Here is a 23,395-nt window from a genome sequence, read left to right as displayed (position 1 = left end):
TGAGGACAAATAATCCTTTATTGATGTACCTGCTGCTATAGACTTACCTTCTTTTAATTCTTGGATGTCCCTGGGGTGAACAAAATCTGGCTTTACATTTTCAAACCACCAGAAAAGTTCAGCAATAAAAACCATTAGGTTTGGCTAAAAAGAAATAAAATATAGAAATACATAAACATTAAAGGGTTATGGAAAATCTAAAGAGATAACAATTGTAGAGCATTGTCTATAAATACCTACCTTCAGCACAATTGGCGAATACAGCATGTCTTCCACTGATAGATAAAAACATTTGTTTAAATATTCGTTCGAGAATTCTCTAAGAAGCTGAATATTGTACAGGCTGTCCGCAATGGAAGTAATTTCCTTTAAGCAGATATCTAAAGAGGAACAAATATATGGTAAAACAGAGTCACAAGAAGAAGAAGAGAGAGGGAGAGAGAGAGAAAAAAAAAAGAAAAAAAAAAGGTTTTGGCTGTTCAGCATTACACTTTTTAAATGCTATGTTAGGGGTTTTAGGCTAAGTAACCATTTAGTATGAAGTTACAACAAATATGTTCTTTTTTTTTATCAAAAGTACTGGATTTGTTTATATGAAGCCAAAGCGAGAGCATTTACACTGTAATCGAGGAACAATGTGCTTTAAATATCAAGCTATAGTCCTTTTATGCACCTTCACTGCCTTTATAGCATAACTGGTGTTTGTTCCTTGCAATTAAAGGGGAATAGGATTTTATCAAGAGTTAACGTTTCTGATAGTTTAGCAGGTAAAACTCACTCCATGCGGATACACCACAGAGCAGGGTACTAGGTTTCAAGCTTTATAGAAAGCCACCAATGAGATGCAATACCAAACACAATAACGGCAATCTTTTGTCTTTTCTGTTAAAGCCGGGACAGCAAGTCATCCATAATCCATTATTCCCCGAGAGAGGGGGCAGTAGTACAAAGAAAGGTTTTTGTTTGCTAATAAAATAGTCCGCTAGATAATGTACTAATGCCCCCATTAAGTATCCCTAAGTTTGTGATAAGTTTTTACACACACTGAGCGCAGGTAGCAATATCCCCCCCAGCACTGAAATGGCTACACTGTGATAAAAAGAAGTATGAAATACCTTCAAGTTTCATCTGCTCTGGACAGTAATAGTGTATAACAGTCAGAAGAGCTGCACCATCACTCACATCCTTCATTAAATCTTCGAGTAAGGGAAAGTACGGTAAATGCCTGTTTGAAGGATGATCTCGGCGGTAACGTACCTGAGACACATGCAGAAGGAAAAACATTTTAAAAATCCTGTCACACAATTACCGTTTCATCCAAAAAGAAGCTGTAATGAGAGAGAAAATTTAGACCAAACTGCAGACCAACACAAAAGAGGGGGGTGTGTGTCTAGCAACTGCTAAGCTTAGAAGCAGGTAAAAATAGCACTGTGGATCAGAGTGGCAAACCTGTTGGTAAGTTAGTATAAAATATCCACACTGCAAGAACTGGACAAGTTCACAGATAAGGGCCACTGAGGAGAAGGCAGGGGGATACCCAACAGACATAGTTAAATAATAAACAAAACAACTAATCCAACCTGTTGTGCCACTAAAGCACAAACTAAACGGAAGGACGGAGTAAGTTTGAAAGGGGTGAGGGGCAGGGAGAAGGGAAATTAGATTTCGGAAAATGTCCAACCTATGCAAACATTTTCATGTTTTAGCTCTCAAATCATACAGGAAAGCTGCCATCTTGGACACAGCATGTGCCAAACACATTCCAGTAAAATGGCCAGTAAGGTTTATTTCACATTCAATTAAGTCTACTCTGTCCTGTTAAATATTCAAATTGCAAAAATGAAAAAGGAACCACACTCAATTCACTAAAGACAGGGTGCTAAGCTGAACCAAAGGCCAGCACAAGCCCACAAGATAAAAAATACCAGTTTTAGAAAAAGGGTCCAGGCACTCCAATGTCTTCCAGCACCTTTAATAGCACATGTGGAGCCTGACAAAGACTCCATTGGGAGTCGAAACGTTGCAGTGTTCCACATGTTCTAATAAAGGTGCCGGAAGACATTGGAGAGCCTGCACCCTTTTTCTAATACTGCTGTAAAATATTCAAGGCATTATTGTGCAATAGCTGCAATTGCTTTATCTCATGGCGATTCTTCCTGAAAACATTCTGAAAGCTGTGGAAGTTTTCGCACACCTCCTGAAGTGCAGCTTGGCTGGGAAACCAACCTGTGTTAGATCCCATGATTTAAAGGGTTACTCCAATCATCCAAAGCAGCACATCAGGCTGTAGATGTTATGATGCCAGTAGTACCCTGGTCTGGCTCCCCAGTAATGGGTCAAACCATTTAGCAATGGTGTGCCTCCTTAGTCCTTACATGGGTTCCCGCCAGACTCCACAGCAGCCAAAAATTGCAGCCAGCGCCACTCATTGGCTGAATGCCTCGGAAAAGTGGCTGACATTCTGTGCAATGAAAGTGGAACAGAATTGGCATTACCAGGGACCCAGGATAATGTGAGCATAATACATCATGTGACTATGTAATTAAAGCTGGCTGACTGTGCGGCTTTGTTGTTGCATTGTAGATTATTTGCAGCATCTGATGCACATGTGCAGTAGGTAGCAGACATGCTATAAAACCAGGCCTTCTGTTAGGTCACCTTAAAGCAGACCTGGGTGCTGAACACCATAACAAGCTCAGAGGGAGAGGAAATATAATATAAACATAAAATTCCTTAAAAAGGCAATTCAATAAAATGACTGTTTTGTACAAGATGACAGCTACCCTTTAACTTTGACTAAAGAAATATGATTTGCGGACTGTTGTTTGAAACAAACACGCAAACATAAACTACTACAACATAACTAACTAGTAAAACATACAAGTATAAAACCTAGTATATTCCCCAACTCCCCGCCCCTGAAGTTCTAAGTATTGAAATGTTATGGATACTATACCACTCGTGCATATTCCACAGGCTCCCGCATGCAGTGCGCTAGGGCATGCATTAGGTCAGGCTTACATGTAGGAACAGACAGGGAAATGAACAAAACAACAACACGACCGTCAAAACGTACAAATGATGATGGTTAGTCATGAAATAAAAGGAAGCAGTGACATTTTACTGAGAAACACCAATAAACAGAGAGGGAATGATGGTCAGTGTTTTGGCACTTTCTTCTTTTGTGTGGATATTATGTATACAATATATAAAATTTCGAGAGCAACAATAAAAAAGTGTCTGTTGCTCATACCTTTCGAGGAGATCGAGAAATAGGTTTGAATTAAATAAAATGTGACTTTCTTTTGTCTAATGATTAACGAATCGTATGTAAACAAACAAATAAAGTACGACTAGTATGGAAGTGTGCTATGGTTACATGATGATTTTACATAGATGGATCTTGGGTTTCACTTACAGGCACTAACTTCCAATACCATTTTGAAGGAGACTTTTCAGGAAGCAAGGAAAACAAGTTAGGCAGGAGAAAGGACAGTTTTGCGGAGCATGTTATATATTTGCACAAACTGTATGCTTTTTGTATGTTTAGCTAAAGCAACAGGATAGCAGCCATTATAATAGTTGGAATTTTTCATCCCTTACCACATGCACTGGAAATGAACAGATATTCCCAAACACCTACTCTACATTGGATACCATTACTATGGTAACCATATATCTGGCTTTCTGCAATAGACACTGAGCATGCGGACTGCCTCACGTGAGGAAAATTAAAGCCCACACATTAAAGGGCTAGCCTAGCACAATCAAAAACTGACTTCTTTAAAAGCCAAGTACTTAATTTAAAATTTTATGTTTTAAGAGCCACAATCTAGATGGAACTGCTAGGGTCCAGAACCAAATGTAAAATTCAGCTTTGACACAGTTCCCAGAAGGGGCATTTGATTAATGTCTATTAGACAAAGGCTTACAGGCTGTGCCATCAATCAATAAACACTGTCAATTTAGGAAGAAGAGCTGGCCCCAGAATTCACTCTCTCGAGGTCAATAGATTAACATATACCGCAAAAAAAAAAAGCCCCCCAAGAATCTTTTCTTTAAAAATTTACATTATTAATATCTGTATCGTTATAGACATGTCCCACTTTTACCGTGCAAGATGTGCATGTGTGAGGAAGGGTGAGGGTATAGACTATTTTAAATCTATCAATCTCCTCCTCTCATTAAAGAGACAGAGCATTGTTTTGGAACGCAGTGCCGGCTTCCAGCTGCTATATTTGTATCATGGAGAACACCCAGTTGGTGCATGACGTATTCTAGATGGCAACTAAACCATTCTTTTACAGAGAAAGTGCAGAGCTTTTTGTTCAGTGACCCCAGAGATCTCGAAGAGCTGTGCATCAATTATACATGTTGTTTAAAAAACCTGGGCTTCCTCTAAAAAGTTACATTAAGATAGTGGTAAAGGAAAAAATCACCTATTTCAATACACACTGTAAATACATGATAAATTTAATGTTCCTTCTAGGAATCAATCTCCCAAACCAATGATCCTATGATCGTCATTGTTAGAATCAGATTAAAGCAGCACTCAAAAAAAAAAAAAAAAAAAAACAGCCAACATATACATAAAATAAAGAGGGCAGTTTATATATACTTACACACACTATAAAGGCAAGTATTGGGACACCTGACAATTACATCAACAGAGACCTTTAGATCATTGCATTCTAAATACATAGATATCAATGTGATGTTGGTCCACCCTTTCAGCTATAACAGCTGCCACTCTTCTGGGCAGGGGTGCATTTACCCCGAGGCAAAAAAGGCATTTGCCTTGGGCTGCACTTTCTGGGGGGGTGGCAAAAAAAAGTCGCCCCAATTGCCCTGGCAAATGCCTTGCCAGCCTCTTGTCCTGGGGGGCCCAGGAGCTGGCCGGGTGGCCACCTCAGGGCCCCCCCAGGCTGGCAGCGGCGGAGCTTTCCGGGCAGGCGGCGAGGGATCACTAATCCTCCTGTGCAGAAGTGTTCGATGGAACGGAGGTCAGGGCTCTGTGTGGGCCAGTCATGTTCGTCCACACCAAACTCATCCAACCATGTCTTTATGGATGTTGCTGTGTGCACTGGGGCACAGATATACTGGAAAAGAGAAGGGCCTTTCCTAAACTGTTCACACAAAGTTGTAAGGATTGTCCATAATGTCTTGGTATGCGGAAGCATTAAGATTTCCCTTCAATGGAAGTAAAGGGCCTAGGCCAACACCTGACAAACAGCCTAATACCATTATTCCTCCTCCACCAAACATTATCATTGGAACAATGCAAGCAGGTAACATTTCAGGCATCCACCAAACCCAGACTCGCCCATCATATTGCCAAATGGAGAAGCATGATTTGTCACACCACACAACACATCTCCAGTGCTCCAGAGTCCAGTGATGGCGTGCTTTACACAATGCGATCCGACGCTTGGCATTGTACTTGGTGATGTGAGGGGTTGCACGCAAGTGCTCGGCCATGAAAATAAATTTCATGAAGCTCCAGCCACACAGTTTTTGTGCTATTAATGCCAGAGGAAGTTTGAAACTCTTCAGCAATGGAATCCGCAAAGTGCTGGGAACTTTTACGCACCAGGCACCTCAGCACTTTGTGACCCTGCATTGTGAATATACATTGTATTCCGCTTTGTGGCTAAGTTGCTGCTGTTTCTAAACCCTTCCACTTTCCAATAATACCACTTCCGGCTGACCGTGGAAACTCTTTCACAAACTGACTTATTGCAAATGTGGCATCCTATCACAATACCACGCTTAAATTCACGGAGCTCTTCAGAATGACCAATCTTGTTCACAAATGTTTGTAAATGCAGACAGCATGGCTAGGTGCTAGATTTTATACACTTTGGTAATGGGTCTGATTGAAACACCCACATTTAATAACTAAATTGTGTGTCTCAAAACATTTGGCCATGTAGTGTGTGTAATATATATATCCACTTGTATGGAAACTAGTAAGCTACCTCTTTTACTGGCATTCTAACTTTCAAGGGCAATTTGTTTCAATAAGACTATTGGATGAAATAAGAATATTGCCATATACAGGCGCTGGCTGAAATAAGAATATTGCCAAATACAATGCTCTGGCTGAAATAAGAATATTGCCATATACAATGCTCTGGCTCAAATAAGAATATTGCCATATACAGGCGCTGGCTGAAATAAGAATATCTCCATATACATGGCTCTGGCTGAAATAAGAATATTGCCATATACAGGCGCTGGCTGAAATAAGAATATTGCCATATACAGGCGCTGGCTGAAATAAGAATATCGCCATATACATGGCTCTGGCTGAAATAAGAATATTGCCATATACAGGCGCTGGCTGAAATAAGAATATCGCCATATACAGGCGCTGACTGAAATAAGAATATCGCCATATACAATGCTCTGGCTGCTATAAGAATATACACGTGCGAGGCCCCATGATGATTTCGAAGAATTTTAGGCGATTACCTTTTGGTGACTTGGGCTTTCAATTATTTGCTGTTTTAATCTTTGCTCTTTCTCCAGTATTTCTCGCATTTTGAGATTGACCTGGGAGGAAAGAGCAGCATTAAGCATTCTAAAATGTTTTCTGATTAACCCCTTCACTACCAAGCACTTTTAAAATATTAGCATTAGATTTATTTGAAGTAAGGGGTGCATAGTTGGCATTTAAACATATCACAAAACAGCAATTCTGTGTATAGATTGCTAAGCAAACAAACCTAAATATATGTACATTTACACCATTTTTATATTTCACTTATTTGTTCCTCCTTTATAAAAAAAAATTGGGAAATTAAAATAGACAGTAATAGTGTCCTTTATCTTGCAATATTTCACAGTCATACATGTTAGTACAGCAGCCTTTTTTTGCATTTCTTTTGACATACAGTAGATGTGACAAAAATATATAAACAAAAATTGTCAAAAACGTTGCTAACAGGAATTTGTGAGTACCCCAAAGGCATTATTAGCAGCGCATCTTACAGAATGTAAAACAAATCTTAAATCATATATATAACAGAGTTAAATCATATAGTTCTAAAAATAAATTTATTATTCCCTCGCTATAGCAATCTTTATCAATCTCTGGATTGCTAATAGAGAAATGGCAGAGTCCATACACTCCTCCCTCTCTGTAAGAATGGTATCACTCAGTGAAACTTCCTGTACTATTTGAAAGCAGAGGGTGAGCAGACATTTACAGCAACTTTATTTCCATTATATCAGTGACTAGTACCTTCTGGCAGATACTTTTGTTCCCCTACAGGCTGGTAATCATAACTAGAGTTTAATTAAGGGTAAGTGAGGCTTTATGGACAAGATTTCATACTGGAAAATACATGAAAATAAAAATGTTTATACTTGATTCTAGTATTGAAGAGGTTACCTCACTGTAATCTTGATCTATGGTTCCAGTCAACCACTCCTGAAGGACCATAAACTGTGCTGGATTTGGTACATTCCAATCTCATTCCATAATGTGTAAACTTGAGCAGCCAGTGAGAACCGTGGATCTAGATTAAACTCATCAGTGGGTTCCCAGCGCAGTCCTCTAGGTGTTCTCAATATTTTGTTTAGAATAGAATAAGGAAATGGCTAAATCCTAGACTTTTTGTGTACCTTCAGGACTGGGTTGGGATCCACAGGTCTAGACAACCCTACTGAAACATTGTGGACAACATTTACTAGAAGTTCATCTCAGAGATTTCTTCTGGATGTCTTCTAAATAAATAAACTAATTTCTAAAGAATCTCCACTTTGTGTTCTATTAACCTGACTTTCATGGATCAAGCAAGACATCTCTCTTCCAAGATGGTACCAAGTCATCTCACCAGCGTCAGATCTTATATCACATACTGCTAATAGACAAGATAAGCGCCATTACTTCCCTTTTCTCTGTGTTTGTTGTCTTTAACTTGTTCCTTTCTTTTGAGTTTGCATGCAAAGTCAGGAAATACAGGATAAGGATGCATACACACTCCTACCCCGCGAATTCCACAGTTAGCCTCTGACTTGCTTAGCATGTAGACACACTCCAGGCCCGCAAATTTCACAGTTAGCCTCTGACTTGGTAAGGATGCATACACACTGCTATCCCGCAAATTCCACAGTTAGCCTCTGACTTGGTAAGGATGCATATACACTGCTATCCCGCAAATTCCACAGTTAGCCTCTGACATGCTAAGGATGCAGATACACTCCTACCCCGCGTATCATCTGGAGGGCAGAGTTGTAAAGCGCACGGAAAGAAAAAAAGAGGGGCTCGTCTACGCAATGCTGCACCTATATTAATTGGCTTCTAATGAATTATCCCCTTTTGTAAAAAGATTAGCCAATATGGAGTATACACACACTCTGAACATAGTGGAATAATACCTTGTTGATCCAGAAAACCATGGCATCTTCCAGATCGTACGGCAGCTCTTTCGAGGCACTGAATGTAGAAAAACGTTTGACACTTGCAACAACTTTCTCAATGCTGATCATTTCCACGGTGTAGGCCATCATGAGGGCATCAATCATAGACATGTGGGCACTCTGAGAAAATGAGAAGCATAGGTTTGAGCCACCCCAGGATCTTCAAAATGTAACGGAGACTAGCAGAAGTATTTCCCTACTAGAATCGCATGGGAACAAGTATATGATAATGCAATAGAAATCATAGCTCAAGCATTTACCAAAACCACATACATTTCCTACTATTGAGTATATCATTTTTCCCATTTCTTCAATGTCATGCACAGCGAATGTTCATATTAAATGTAATCAGCAATCACTTCCCAAGGGGCCTAATCTCTAGTAACTAGTGATTTGATAATCTGGAACATGGCTGCCTATCTCTCGTGCTGCAGCAAGACATACTTATTGGCTTGAATGTTAAAGGGACACTGTAGACATTGCAACAGCTTCATCTTATTATAGTGTTATGGTGTCCCCTGGCACAGTTCATTCATTCTTGTTAAACGGTTTCTAATGTTTTAATGCGTAGTGTGTCCCCAGCAGCCCATCTACTCAGTGCTGCTAGGGCTAAAGAGGAAGAATTACCTTGGATATTGACTACGCTCTTCTTCTTCAAACCCACCACAAACTTGTACTGCACGACACCAGTTTCCAGGTTTTCATCATATTTTCTAAACACTGATTTAGTGTCTCTGGTCCCACCTCCTCCCCTCTCTGCCATTCTCAGTTGTTGTTCCCCAGTGCTCTGTTCTTTGTCCTCTTCTATCCACCATTTTCACTGCCTTTCTCGATAATCGTATTAACTCTTTGATTTCCATACCATCTATATGCAGACTATTCTCAGATTTACCTCTCCTCCTCTTACCTCTCTGCTGCTCTCTGAGAATGTGTCACAAACTGTCTCTCTTCCATCCTTAACTGGATATCTTGCCGTTATCTAAAAAACGCAATTTTTCTAAAACTGAACTTTTCCTCGATCAAATAACACTCCTCCATCTATCTCCCTGCATGTCAATGGGACACCTATTACCCAACCCCTCAAGCTCACGGCTTTGGAGTTACCTTTGACTCAGACCTGCCTTTTCTCCTCACATCCAGTTGATCTCCTAATCCTGTAACTTCCGCCTTAATATGTGCCCGCATTCACCCTTTTGTACCTTAACCCCTTAAGGACCAAACTTCTGGAATAAAAGGGAATCACGACGTGTCTCACACGTCATGTGTCCTTAAGGGGTTAAGATACAACTATGGCACTTGTTCACACACTCATTATTTCACAACTTGACTACTGCAAGTCACTACTTATTTCCAAACACCCGCATTGACCATCTTCAGTCTGTAATGAATGCTGCGGCCAAGCTCATCTTCCTGACTGACCGCTCCTCCCACACCTCACCTCTGCGAGTGACCTGCTCCTGAAATCTGCGAGTGACCTGCTCCTGACATCTGCTCGTTCCCGCACAGCCAACTCCTATCAGCAGGGTTTTACAAGGTCTGCCCCATTCTTATGAATTCCCTACCCCATGCCATCAAATTCTTGCCTAGTCTTCAGTCTTTAAGAAGTCACTGAGAACACCCCTCTTTAGTAAGATACCTACCATCTTCCTGGGTGAAAATCCAAGATGCCCTTAGCCGAAAATGACTTTTTTCCCCAAATGATTTATGTAGGTTATGTAGTGTGCATATGGAATATGGTGAGGTGTGGGAAAGGGATGTAGTGTGTATTTGTGTATGTTGCATGGTGTGGTGCAGTATAGAGATGGAGGGGGTGACAGAGAGCGAGGGAAGGAGGGGGTGACAGAGAGCGAGGGAAGGAGGGGGTGACAGAGAGCGAGGGAAGGAGGGGGTGACAGAGAGCGAGGGAAGGAGGGGGTGACAGAGAGCGAGGGAAGGAGGGGGTGACAGAGAGCGAGGGAAGGAGGGGGTGACAGAGAGCGAGGGAAGGAGGGGGTGACAGAGAGCGAGGGAAGGAGGGGGTGACAGAGAGCGAGGGAAGGAGGGGGTGACAGAGAGCGAGGGAAGGAGGGGGTGACAGAGAGCGAGGGAAGGAGGGGGTGACAGAGAGCGAGGGAAGGAGGGGGTGACAGAGAGCGAGGGAAGGAGGGGGTGACAGAGAGCGAGGGAAGGAGGGGGTGACAGAGAGCGAGGGAAGGAGGGGGTGACAGAGAGCGAGGGAAGGAGGGGGTGACAGAGCGAGGGAAGAAGGGGGTGACAGAGAGCGAGGGAAGGAGGGGGTGACAGAGAGCGAGGGAAGGAGGGGGTGACAGAGAGCGAGGGAAGGAGGGGGTGACAGAGAGCGAGGGAAGGAGAGGGTGACAGAGAGCGAGGGAAGGAGGGGGTGACAGAGAGCGAGGGAAGGAGGGGGTGACAGAGAGCGAGGGAAGGAGGGGGTGACAGAGAGCGAGGGAAGGAGGGGGTGACAGAGCGAGGGAAGGAGGGGGTGACAGAGAGCGAGGGAAGGAGGGGGTGACAGAGAGCGAGGGAAGGAGGGGGTGACAGAGAGCGAGGGAAGGAGGGGGTGACAGAGAGCGAGGGAAGGAGGGGGTGACAGAGAGCGAGGGAAGGAGGGGGTGACAGAGAGCGAGGGAAGGAGGGGGTGACAGAGAGCGAGGGAAGGAGGGGGTGACAGAGAGCGAGGGAAGGAGGGGGTGACAGAGAGCGAGGGAAGGAGGGGGTGACAGAGCGAGGGAAGAAGGGGGTGACAGAGAGCGAGGGAAGGAGGGGGTGACAGAGAGCGAGGGAAGGAGGGGGTGACAGAGAGCGAGGGAAGGAGGGGGTGACAGAGAGCGAGGGAAGGAGGGGGTGACAGAGAGCGAGGGAAGGAGGGGGTGACAGAGAGCGAGGGAAGGAGGGGGTGACAGAGAGCGAGGGAAGGAGGGGGTGACAGAGCGAGGGAAGGAGGGGGTGACAGAGAGCGAGGGAAGGAGGGGGTGACAGAGAGCGAGGGAAGGAGGGGGTGACAGAGAGCGAGGGAAGGAGGGGGTGACAGAGAGCGAGGGAAGGAGGGGGTGACAGAGAGCGAGGGAAGGAGGGGGTGACAGAGAGCGAGGGAAGGAGGGGGTGACAGAGAGCGAGGGAAGGAGGGGGTGACAGAGAGCGAGGGAAGGAGGGGGTGACAGAGAGCGAGGGAAGGAGGGGTGACAGAGAGCGAGGGAAGGAGGGGGTGACAGAGCGAGGGAAGGAGGGGGTGACAGAGCGAGGGAAGGAGGGGGTGACAGAGCGAGGAAAGGAGGGGGTGACAGAGCGAGGAAAGGAGGGGGTGACAGAGCGAGGGAAGGAGGGGGTGACAGAGCGAGGGAAGGAGGGGGTGACAGAGCGAGGGAAGGAGGGGGTGACAGAGCGAGGGAAGGAGGGGTGACAGAGCGAGGGAAGGAGGGGGTGACAGAGCGAGGGAAGGAGGGGGTGACAGAGCGAGGGAAGGAGGGGGTGACAGAGCGAGGGAAGGAGGGGGTGACAGAGCGAGGGAAGGAGGGGGTGACAGAGCGAGGGAAGGAGGGGGTGACAGAGCGAGGGAAGGAGGGGGTGACAGAGCGAGGGAAGGAGGGGGTGACAGAGCGAGGGAAGGAGGGGGTGACAGAGCGAGGGAAGGAGGGGGTGACAGAGCGAGGGAAGGAGGGGGTGACAGAGCGAGGGAAGGAGGGGGTGACAGAGCGAGGGAAGGAGGGGGTGACAGAGCGAGGGAAGGAGGGGGTGACAGAGCGAGGGAAGGAGGGGGTGACAGAGCGAGGGAAGGAGGGGGTGACAGAGCGAGGGAAGGAGGGGGTGACAGAGCGAGGGAAGGAGGGGGTGACAGAGCGAGGGAAGGAGGGGGTGACAGAGCGAGGGAAGGAGGGGGTGACAGAGCGAGGGAAGGAGGGGGTGACAGAGCGAGGGAAGGAGGGGGTGACAGAGCGAGGGAAGGAGGGGGTGACAGAGCGAGGGAAGGAGGGGGTGACAGAGCGAGGGAAGGAGGGGGTGACAGAGCGAGGGAAGGAGGGGGTGACAGAGCGAGGGAAGGAGGGGGTGACAGAGCGAGGGAAGGAGGGGGTGACAGAGCGAGGGAAGGAGGGGGTGACAGAGCGAGGGAAGGAGGGGGTGACAGAGCGAGGGAAGGAGGGGGTGACAGAGCGAGGGAAGGAGGGGGTGACAGAGCGAGGGAAGGAGGGGTGACAGAGCGAGGGAAGGAGGGGTGACAGAGCGAGGGAAGGAGGGGGTGACAGAGCGAGGGAAGGAGGGGGTGACAGGTGGCAGAGTGATGGAAGGAGAGGGTGAAAGATGGCAGAGTGAGGGATGGAGGGGTGACAGTTGGCAGAGTGAGGGAAGGAGGGGGTGACAGGTGGACGAGTGAGGGAAGAAGGGGGTGACAGGTGGCAGAGTGAGGGGGGTGCAGAGTGAGTGAAGGGGTGACAGGTAACAGAGTCACTGGGGGAGGGGCTGACAGTGACGGAGGGAGGCGGTGACTGGTGACAGAGTGACTGGTCACAGAGTGAGGGTGTTAGAAATACCTTTTTTCCATTACCTGGTGGTCCAGTGTCCTGGCTCCCTTGTGGTCGGGTGGTCTGTCTCTCCAGTCTGCAGCTCCGCTGTATCTCGCGATATCTAGAAGTCAGAGCGTTGCTGTGGTAACCTGGGGCAACGCTCTGATTGGCCAAAGATAGCGAGATACAAAACTGCATGTCCCGGGCGTCAGGCGATAGCACATCTGGTAATTTTTGGCAGATTTGCCCCCATTTTCGGCCGCAAATTTTGGCAGACGAAATTTGGGTGCATCCTGAATAACAATCTCTGCCTTAGCCATACCTCCAGTAGGGGACAGTCTGTGGATGGCCAGGGACGCTTATTCAGAGTTAAATTTTAAAAATTTTAACACTGAATGGAGGGACATTGCCAGTGGACTTCATTATTGTTATTATATCTAATTCAATTAGATAAAATGGTGATCTAGTGCCTACAGAGTCCCGATAATCTTGGGTACATGGGAGGATGTTTATGCAATGAAATGTTCTAATCCAGGAAGGTAGGCTTTAATAGGGACTGGAGACCACAGATAAATTATATAATAGAGAAGAGACTACGGATAGAGTACATAATATAATACATATATTAGCCCAATGATGCAGAGTAAAGTTAGATATGTATAGATTATAATCCATGTCTATTGCTATGAATGTGTACACAGGGAAACATTGAAACACATTCCAGGCAGTGGGCCTTAGGGTAAACTATACAAAAGCTAAACTGGACTATATTTCCATCCAACAATTTCTGGTTTCCGGCAGAGGAACGCACAACTCTCGCAGTAAAAATGCCTATAAATAAATGCCTATTGTAAAAAAACATGACCTTTTCTTGTTTCCTTAACATGGGTCACAAATTGCAAACACTATTTACCAACATAACATTTGAATCCACAGATCAGTCCAAGTGTCTATTGGGATTGTATCTGTTTTGTGGGGAGGTAGAGATGACTGATGTAGATATCACTCCTAACAAGCCCATAAAGTAGACAACATTTCAAGCTCCCATTCCTTATTAATTTTAACAAGTCCTGAAATATGTTTATTAAAAGAGACAGGCAGCTCAGATCATTCTCACTTTACAATGTGATTTCAAGGTACATGGCTCTATCAATTAATCTTTTTAGTTTAGTTAACTAATTTAAGATGCCCTCTGGCCGAACATTATTTTCAGTACCCAGTGTGGGGGAATCTATAATTTATAGACCGTATTGATTGACCCCGTGTGTTACAATGCAGTAAACATCAGGATTCTCTAACCCCAGCTACAACTGTTCCTAACAAAAAGTGACACAAGAGAAACAGCAAGACTCTCCAACACAAACAGTGACAAGACAAATAGCACAATTCTAGATTGAAAGTGCTTGAGAGCAGGGTCCTCATCAACCTATTGTTTCTGTAATATCTGTAACAGAAGCAATTATTACATTTTCCCCTTTAGAATATTGAAAAGCACTGCTGGATATGGTGGCGCTATATAAATGATAACTCTCTAGCAAAAACGGATACAAAACAAACAGCAAGGCTCTCTAAAACAAACAGTGATACAATACAAACAGCAAGGCTCTCTAAAACAGTGATACAATACAAAAAACAAGACTCTTTAACCCCAGCACTGACTGTATGTAACACAGTAACACAAGACAAACAGCATGACTCTCTAGTCCCAGCACTATCTGCACCCAATACAATCAGTGACAAAAGACAAAACAGCACGACTCTTACCCCAGCACTGACTGTATGCAACACAAAAGTGATACCAGCCCAGCATTATGACTCACTAACACAGTGACACAAGACAAACATCATGACTCTTCTACACAGAGACACAAGACAAACCGCACAACTATCCTGTTTGTGAAACAAGACAAACAGAACGAGTCTCTTACAAATACAATGACACAAACAGCATGACTCTCTAACCCCAGTAATGACTGTACCTCACGCAAACAGTGTTACGAGACAAGCCGCACTCTCTAACCCAAACGCTGACTGTACAGAAAACAGTGATACACGGCAAACAGTCTTACAATTTTCTAACCCCAGCAATGACTGTACCTGACACAAACAGTAACTCAAAACCCAAAGATTCAGTTTATTCCACCACTTACAAAAGTAAATCCATAAATAATTAGGGTGGAAAGTCTTTAACCTATTTCATACACAGATGTCCAATATGGAACTAAAAAGATAAAACAACAACCAAAAGTTTAACCCCTTAAGGACCAAACTTCTGGAATAAAAGGGAATCAAGACATGTCACACGTCATGTATCCTTAAGGGGTTAAAAATGAGCACTTGATTAAAATGTAAAGTTTTGTGAACTATTGGCTACGGATTACGGGGAATAAAGCTCACAAAGGCATTGTGTCAAGGTTATACACCACTGACTGAGCTATTCACTTATGTGAGAATTCAAAGTGAATTTCAAAGTTAAAGGGTTACTCTAACCACCAGGATCACTTCTAATTTTAGAATCAGTATGTGCAATGTTTCTGCTTGAACCTTTGCTCATACGGAGATATTGGCACTTATGTTTTGGGGGCTAGTTGCACCTCCGGCATATGTGACTTTGGAAAATCTGTTCCAGGCAGCCATATGTCAATTCTGGGCATATTATTATTATTTTCGTCATCAGAGCACTGCACGCTCTTGCAACTGATGTATCAAGCCTTTCCCTGCTTCTCAAAGAACCTGCATGAGAAAGCGTGGATGTCCCTTCCCTTCTTGGGTGCAGCCTTCCCACCTCCCAAACAGCCCTTTTTTTTTTTTTTTTTTTTTTTTTTTTAATTGTCCTACCTCCTACACTCCTAAGTGGCTCCTCACTCACTAAAGCCAATATTGCACTACAAAATGATGCAGAGCTGCTTAGAGTTCTGAGTGAACTAAAATGTTGAACTTTTTTTTTTCATCCTTTTTTATAACATTATTACACCAGTAGGGGGTATAATCTAAAGTGCACACGATTTACTTTACTCAAATGTGTCACGTGGTTTTAAGACCCAGGAAGACAGCACAAGATTTATCCCGCTCGAAGTATGATTCATATCTACATTGCTTCTGGCATTGCCCCACACCAGTCAAATCATCAAAATTATATCACCTAATCAATAAAACTGTGTGGACATGTCTGAGCCCAGACTCTTGAATTACAAACAGCCAGAGTTCTCAAAACATGCTAAGAAACAGATTTTCTGAATATATGTGCGCCAGTACATTAGGTAATAGCTTAGTTTCATATCATTCTATCCAATATGGCACGCTGTAGTAATAACGAATAGTAGTTATTTGAGGCCTAGGAGCTTCCTTTTCTACCCTTAACGCTCAGACGTGTGATGTCAATTGTACAGTGTATAGCTAACCAGATACCGGATGTATATTATAATCTGTGCTTTTATACTGCCCTCAATATCTTCTGCTAATACACGACATGTGCACCTTCACCAGAACATTTATGGGGGGAACTAATGGCATATGAATTTAAAGAAATGCATAAAGCCCCTGTTTTGGTACAGACCATTTTGATTGGAGAACAGCTGAGGTCAGATTCAGACACGGGCACATCTTCGCTCTCCATGACGTAAATCCCTTTTCGAGATAGAGCCTGGATGACTGGCTGGTGTCCCTGCAAAGCAGCCACCTGGTCCCCTTTTAGAATAAGGCCACAGACACGGCAGTACAGCTCGCTGGAGAGGAGAAGCTTGATGACTGGTGGCTTAATGTGCTCTTGTTCGTACTGGTCTACGTAAAATGGGTCTTTCAGCTCCTCTGGGACATTGTCTGAAACAAAGAACAAAAAAAAAAACTGCTGAATAATAACACAGACACCTACAACACAAAGCACATCAATTCATTCTGTCTGCAGATAAGATAATACACATCAAAATAAATCATTGACTTATCTAATTTAGTTGACTAATAATCAATTTCAGATATCAATAGGCATATACAGAAGTGGCAGTAAAAGTTTAAAAATATAAATAAATGTATAAACTCAATTTACTAAGCACCAAAACCACTATGTCTTAATGTTACTAAGAGCAGAAATTTTAACATTTGTCAGAGAACACGCCTTTAGGGTATGTCAGACTGACAGCCGATATAGTCACTTCCTATTTAAAGGAACATTCCAAGCTCTGTAAGCTCTGTACTGCCTATGGTTCCAGGCGTGCCCAAACCAGAAACTTTTAAAATCAAATGTCTTTAGGTTTGGCGGCATGACTGCTGCTAATGCTTCTGGATAGAGAGTATTGGATGTGTTCCAGGCTAACGAATGTCAGTTCTGTGCATATTTTGAGCCTGTTGCCAAGATGCACTGCATGCAGGTGACAGACGTTCGCTGCTCCTCACTTGCAGAGAGCTTGTGTTTCCCCTTCCACCTGCCACTCCCATCCCTCCCCCCCCCTTCCTCGACCAGCTCAGAGCACACACATGCACTCGGAGTTGGTTAAATGGTAAAATCAAAGGCTTCTCTATAAGAATAATTTGATCGGACCTACACGACGAGGGGGTTGAGGGTGCTGAGCAGCACTGGTAGCTTCACCTGGCACTGGATTTAGGTCAGAACTTTTACCATTTTTTGAGGGGCGTGGGTGGACCTAAACAACATTTGAAGAAAAAAAAAAAAAGTAGGAGAAACCCTTTATCAAGGATGATGTTTGTGAAGATGTGAATGTTTGTGAGGTGAAGCTGAATTACAGGTGAATTTAATGACTTTTTTATTGTAATTTGTTTTGCTTTAATTATAACCCATAATCTAATAGAATAAGGTTACTATAGTGTATTTTAATCTTAGAGTGCCCCTTATAAAATGTCAGCATGAAATGAATATAGTGAAGCTTTCAAAATACAAAGTGAACTCAATGTGGGGTCATGTATAAATAATGTTGCAATTGTCATTATCTTCCCTGACTGATCTGATCATATTGATGCCCTTGCGCCAGAACTCCAAGTAAAAGATAACCTTTCTAATAAGGCAAGAATATCAATATGACATGGTACGCTCGCTGTATAAAACCATGATTTTACAGAATATTCAACGCAATTTATACATTGTGCTAGCCAGGCTGCAAACAAATACAGTAGGACCTCGGTTTACGAATTTAATGAGTTCTCCGGGACGTTTCGTATTGCGAAAAATTCTTAAACCGAAACACGGTTTCCCATGGGAATGCATTGAAACCCAATTAATGCATTCCGGGGGTGAGGGAAAAAAAAAAAAGTGCACTTTAAAGGCCTAAATACTGTACAGGGACATTATTAATCAAGCAATAACATTTCAAACATCCAACTTTATGTTTTAAAACATCAAACATCAACTTTTAAAACATGGCAGACTGTTGGTAACATGGTACAGTACACTTCAACTGTACATAAATCACACGTCAACAGGGAAAACATGGAACATTTCTAAACAATTTCAACACTTTTTGGAAGAGGAGGAGGATGAGGGCAATTGGGCAGCACTAACACAAGCAGGTTCTTCTTCATGTCTCGGCTGTTTTTGTAGGAACCTTTCCATTGTCTGCTGCCTCTGGCGCCTTTTAAGCATCCCTCGGAAAGGCGACATGATGTCTGTGTCAAAACTGCTCACAAGTCTCAGGGCTAGAGCCTTATCTGGGTGGTGCTGCTGTACAAAAGTCTGTAGGTTTACCCACATTTGGCATGCCTCCTTGAGTTCCGTGGAAGAGAGCTGTTCCTCACTCATTTCCTCCTCCTCCTCAAATGCGATCTGCTCCTCCATCGCCTCCTTCTGCAATTCCACCAGCTCCTCGTGGTTAGGTCACGGTTGTGTTCCTCCACCAGCTCGTAGACATCCTCCTCAGTCACTTCCAGGCCCATGGTCCTCCCCAAGGAAACAATTTCCTCCAACCCGGTTGACTCTGGTGCTGGTGCAGAAGCACTGGCGGCAGGTTTCACCACACCGTCTGGCCACAGGTTGCGCCAAGCAGAATTTAGGTTTGTCTGGTTGACCCCGGCCCAGGCAATGGTGATAATCTGCAGACAGCTCACAATGTCAAAATATACTCTCCAAAATTCATGGAGGGTGAGGCTTGATCGATCTGTCATCTCAAAGCATTGCCAGAAAAGCTCCCTTGTGTAGAGTTGCTTAAAATTGGAGATGACCTACTGGTCCATTGGCTGGAGTAGTGGGATGGTGTTAGGAGGAAGGAACATGGCCTTGATGAAATTAAAGTGCTCCAGCAAATCTTCCTCGAGGCCTGGAGGATGGGCAGGAGCATTGTCCATGAGCAGCATGGCCTTGAGTGGCAGGTTATTGTCCACAAGGTACTTCTTCACAGCAGGACCAAAAACCACATTGACCCACTTCACAAACAAAAGGCGTGTGACCCAAGCCTTTGGGTTAGACTGACACAAAACGCTCAACTGCTCCTTGTTCACCTTGTGTTTCTTGAAGGCCCGTGGGTTCTCTGAATGGTAGACAAGCAGGGGCTTGATCTTAAGGTCCCCACTGGCGTTGGCGCAGAACAGGCGGGTGAGACGATCCTTCATCAGCTTGTGGCCAGGCAATGAGGTCTCCTCTTCTGTGATGAAGGTACGCTTTGGCATCCTCTTCCAGAAGAGTCCAGTCTCTTAGCAGTTGAAGACCTGCTGAGGAAGGTAGTCCTCTGAAACCATGACCTCCAGGAACTCCGTAGTAAATTCCTCAGCTGTAGCAACATCGCAACTTGCAGCCTCTCCATGCCTGACCACACTGTAAATGCCAGATCTGGTCTTGAACCTTTCGAACCACCCCCTGCATCTGCTGACGTTCCTGGCTGTTTGAGAAGGTCAACGTGCAAGGCATTGGCTTTATCGCAGATGATCGCCTTGGTCACTGAGTCCCCTGCACGCTGCTTCTGTTCAATCCAGAGCAGTAGCAACTTCTCGACCTCCTCCAGAACAGGTGGTCGTTGCTTGGAGACCCTGGTGACTCCCTTGGCTGCATCTCTCCCAGTTATCTTCTCTTTCATCTTTAGGATTGTACCGATTGTCGATGCAGTCCTTCCATACTCTTTAGCAAGGTCAGTCAATCGCATTCCTCCTTCATGCTTCCTGATGATTTATTTCTTGTCCTCAAGCAGAATCATCTCCTTCTTCCTCTTCCCAGCTTCCGCTGCTTTCTTGGGTGCCATGACACTACCGTCACTAAGTATGCAAAAACCAACCCCACGATGCAAAACACGCAGTAAAAGGCATGCACAGCACATGAGCTGGCATGGAAACCACAGTAAAAGCCATGCACAGCACATGAGCTTTAACAGACATGCACAGCACATGAGCTGGCATGGAAAAGAACCCCACAATGCAAAACACACAGTAAAAGGCATGCACAGCACATGAGTTGGCATGGAAACCACAGTAAAAGGCATGCACAGCACATGAGCTGGCATGGAAAACAACCCCACAATGCAAAACACACAGTAAAAAGGCATGCACAGCACATGAGCTCTAACAGGCATGCACAGCACATGAAAGATGAAAATAATAGAGTCTCAAAGGAGAATGAGACTCAAAACTGGTAAAATCAGCACTGAGTACTGGTAGTGGAACTTGCCAGCATAATAAATCACATAAGGGTTCCAAAAAATGCCGAAAAAATAATAAATACTTTATTGTAGTGAATAAAAGGGCACTATATATGGAACAATCAAAATTATATAAATAAACGTCAAAGTCAATAGAGGAGATAGAAAAACTCAATAGAGAGCCGACACCAAAATTGGGACAGAATTGGTGGCTATAATACAGATAGATCTGGAATGCCAGAGGAGGCTACCAGTAGGGATATATATAGAAGCTAATCCGCCCTATTGTTCCTAGGTAAAACACCTTCGAGGGTGTTCTATGCTACCCCTAATAAGATATGGAGAAGACTCAAATATCCTCAGGAAATGCTTAAAAAGCAGCAATAAAAAGGACAGTGCAGATCCAGAGCTAAATCCCTATTGCTCCTAAGCTAAACACCTTCAAGGGTGTTCTATGCTGTCCCTAATGAGATATTGAAACAAAAAAAACTCTCTCCCAATTACCCCTAGATCACATAACTCAGTGCTGAAGATAAAAGGACCAAAATAAAAAGTTAAACACCTAGTGCCACCATGTGTTAAAAGACAGGAACCAACAAAGAACCCGACGCGCGTTTCGGTGCGTTTAGTTGCACCTTCGTCAGGTACTGGCATGGAAAACAACGCCACAATGCAAAACACACAGTACAGTACTGTAACAGGCATTCACAGCACATGAGCTGGCATGAAAACCATAGTAAAAGTCATGCACAGCACATAAACTGGCATGGAAAATAACCCCACAATGCAAACACACACAGTAACAGGCATGGAAATCACCCCACAATGCAAACACACACAGTAACAGGCATACACAGCATATGAGCTGTGACAGGCATGCACAGCACATGAGCTGGCATGGAAAACAACCCCACAATGCAAAACACACAGTAACAGGCATGGAAATCACCCCACAATGCAGAACACACAGTAAAAGGCATGCAAACAACTAAGCTCCGCTCCCTACCTTTCCACCTCTTGAGATGCACCAAAAAGGCTCCAAAACTTGCTGCAAATGGCTCCAAAACCTCTCCAACACCTCCACACTCACGTGCTACCCAGACTCCAGTATGCAGGGGGGCGGAGCTATAAACCAGGACACTTGTTTCGTATTGCGGAAAAAAATTGTAAAGCGAGGCATTTTATTTTTTTTACGGATTCTCATTCGTAAACTGAATTTTTTGTTTACCGAGGCGTTCGTTAACCGAGGTTCCACTGTAGTGACTTTGTTTAATAAAGTTAACTTATGTTGTGGGTATGAATAGTGATTCATCTATGTCTACATGCAAAGCATTGTGGGATCAAGCTATGAATCTGGCAACAGATTCAATAAAGTGCCGTTAAAAAACAAAAATGATGTACAGCACTACAGAAAATGTTGAAACTACATAAATAGTCATAAACCCACTGCTACCTCCCCTTCCATAGAAAAGGATGGCCCCCACTGAACGTGTTCAAGTACAATCACAGTAAGGAGTGTTATGCGGGTATCTCTGATTTACTTTCTTCTCATATCACTACAGGGAGCAGAGGGTTGCAAATATAATCAAGAAGAGCCATTCATAAAGTCATGTAAGACCATCATTAATTTGCATAGTTTGTAAAACTGGATGCTTCGGAGCCATCACTGCCAGTGGGTATATACCAGGAGCAGTATTGGAAAAGAAAATAAGTGTTTTTGTACATTGTCACAGACAGTACGTGTGTGGTTGGATCTAGCAGCAGGAACCTAAAATTTGTTCCACAGCTGCACAGGAGACAAATGCTGTGAAAACATACAGTGTGTCTGATGATTTAGCTGCGAACTGCTCAAAAGTAAAGTGTATGTCCCTGACAACCCCACAGATACGAACAGGAGCAACACTAGACTGGCAACGTCAGTAAAATTATCTAGTGATGTGTCTCAGATTCGTTCATTTGCATTGTATGACAAAAGGTCCAACCCAATATATTTGCAGTAATCTGTACTGAACTACAAGTAAACTAAATTTGTTAATATCGATATGTTTAGACAGGATGAAAGTAAAAAGGTTGCTGGCTGTGGGAATTGCATAATTTCCAATACTAAGTAGTTATGGTAGAAGGAGGACCTAAACGTTGCTTTTCTTAGTTAATTCAGTCAGTTGTCCAAGGATTGCATGCCATCCCCCTCTTTATGTTTAGGAGCTGCTGCCTTGGGGTCATGGATGGCAGCAATTTCATCTATGTTTTCTGATGAATGGAGCTGGTGCAAGGGGCTGAACTATGTATCCCACAGCTGACCTCTCTGTGAAAATAGTGGGATGGTAGGATGGGCTGACCGGTGTCCTCCATTTACCAGCCTTGGAAGAACATAAAATGGGTTAATCCAGCCTCTAGTGGCTGTCTCATTGACCCATTTATAAACATAGCAGTTTCTCTGAAACTGCTATGTTTATAGAAAAAAGGGATAAACCTAGCTGGACCTGGCACCCAGACCACTTCATTAAGCTGAAGTGGTCTGGGTGCCTATAGTGGTCCATTAAGCTCAATGAAGTGGTCTGGGTGCCAGGTCCCTCTAGTTTTAACCCTGCAGCTAAAAACATAGCAGTTTCAAAAAAACTACTATGTTTCACTGAGGGTTAATCCAGCCTTTAGTGGCTGTCTCCCTGACAGCCGCTAGAGGCGCTTCCGCAATTCTCACTGAGAAAATCACAATGAGAAGACGCTGGACGCCCATAGAAAAGCATTGAGTAATGCTTTCTTATGGGCTGTTTGAATGCGCATTCGGAGCTGACATCAGCAGAGGAAGGAGAGGTGCCCTGCACTGGAGAATGGTAAGTGGCTGAAGGGGTTTTAACCCCTTAAGCCCAGCAGGAGGGGGCCCTGAGGGTGGGGGAGACC

At 44.1% G+C, this 23,395-nt stretch overlaps 1 protein-coding gene across 2 annotated transcripts in view; it reads right to left on the bottom strand.

The window, feature by feature from the left end:
- CAMSAP1 (calmodulin regulated spectrin associated protein 1) overlaps positions 1-23,395 on the bottom strand; it is a 67,071-nt gene that overhangs the window by 18,914 nt on the left and 24,762 nt on the right. Inside the window, exons 2-8 of one of the 2 annotated variants that reach the window (XM_063432881.1) lie at positions 16,483-16,745; positions 8,386-8,547; positions 6,475-6,555; positions 3,419-3,451; positions 1,116-1,257; positions 241-380; positions 48-144 (exon numbers count right to left, since the gene is read on the bottom strand). In XM_063432881.1, coding sequence (XP_063288951.1) covers positions 48-144; positions 241-380; positions 1,116-1,257; positions 3,419-3,451; positions 6,475-6,555; positions 8,386-8,547; positions 16,483-16,745 — 918 coding nt within the window. The remainder of the gene's footprint in view (positions 1-47; positions 145-240; positions 381-1,115; positions 1,258-3,418; positions 3,452-6,474; positions 6,556-8,385; positions 8,548-16,482; positions 16,746-23,395) is intronic. The other variant, XM_063432882.1, reaches the window with a different exon arrangement.

The sequence above is a fragment of the Pelobates fuscus genome, chromosome 9, assembly GCF_036172605.1.
Source record: "Pelobates fuscus isolate aPelFus1 chromosome 9, aPelFus1.pri, whole genome shotgun sequence".
NCBI lineage: Eukaryota > Metazoa > Chordata > Amphibia > Anura > Pelobatidae > Pelobates > Pelobates fuscus.
Note: the sequence above shows the minus strand (reverse complement) of the source record. Positions and strands in the feature narration are given on the sequence as shown.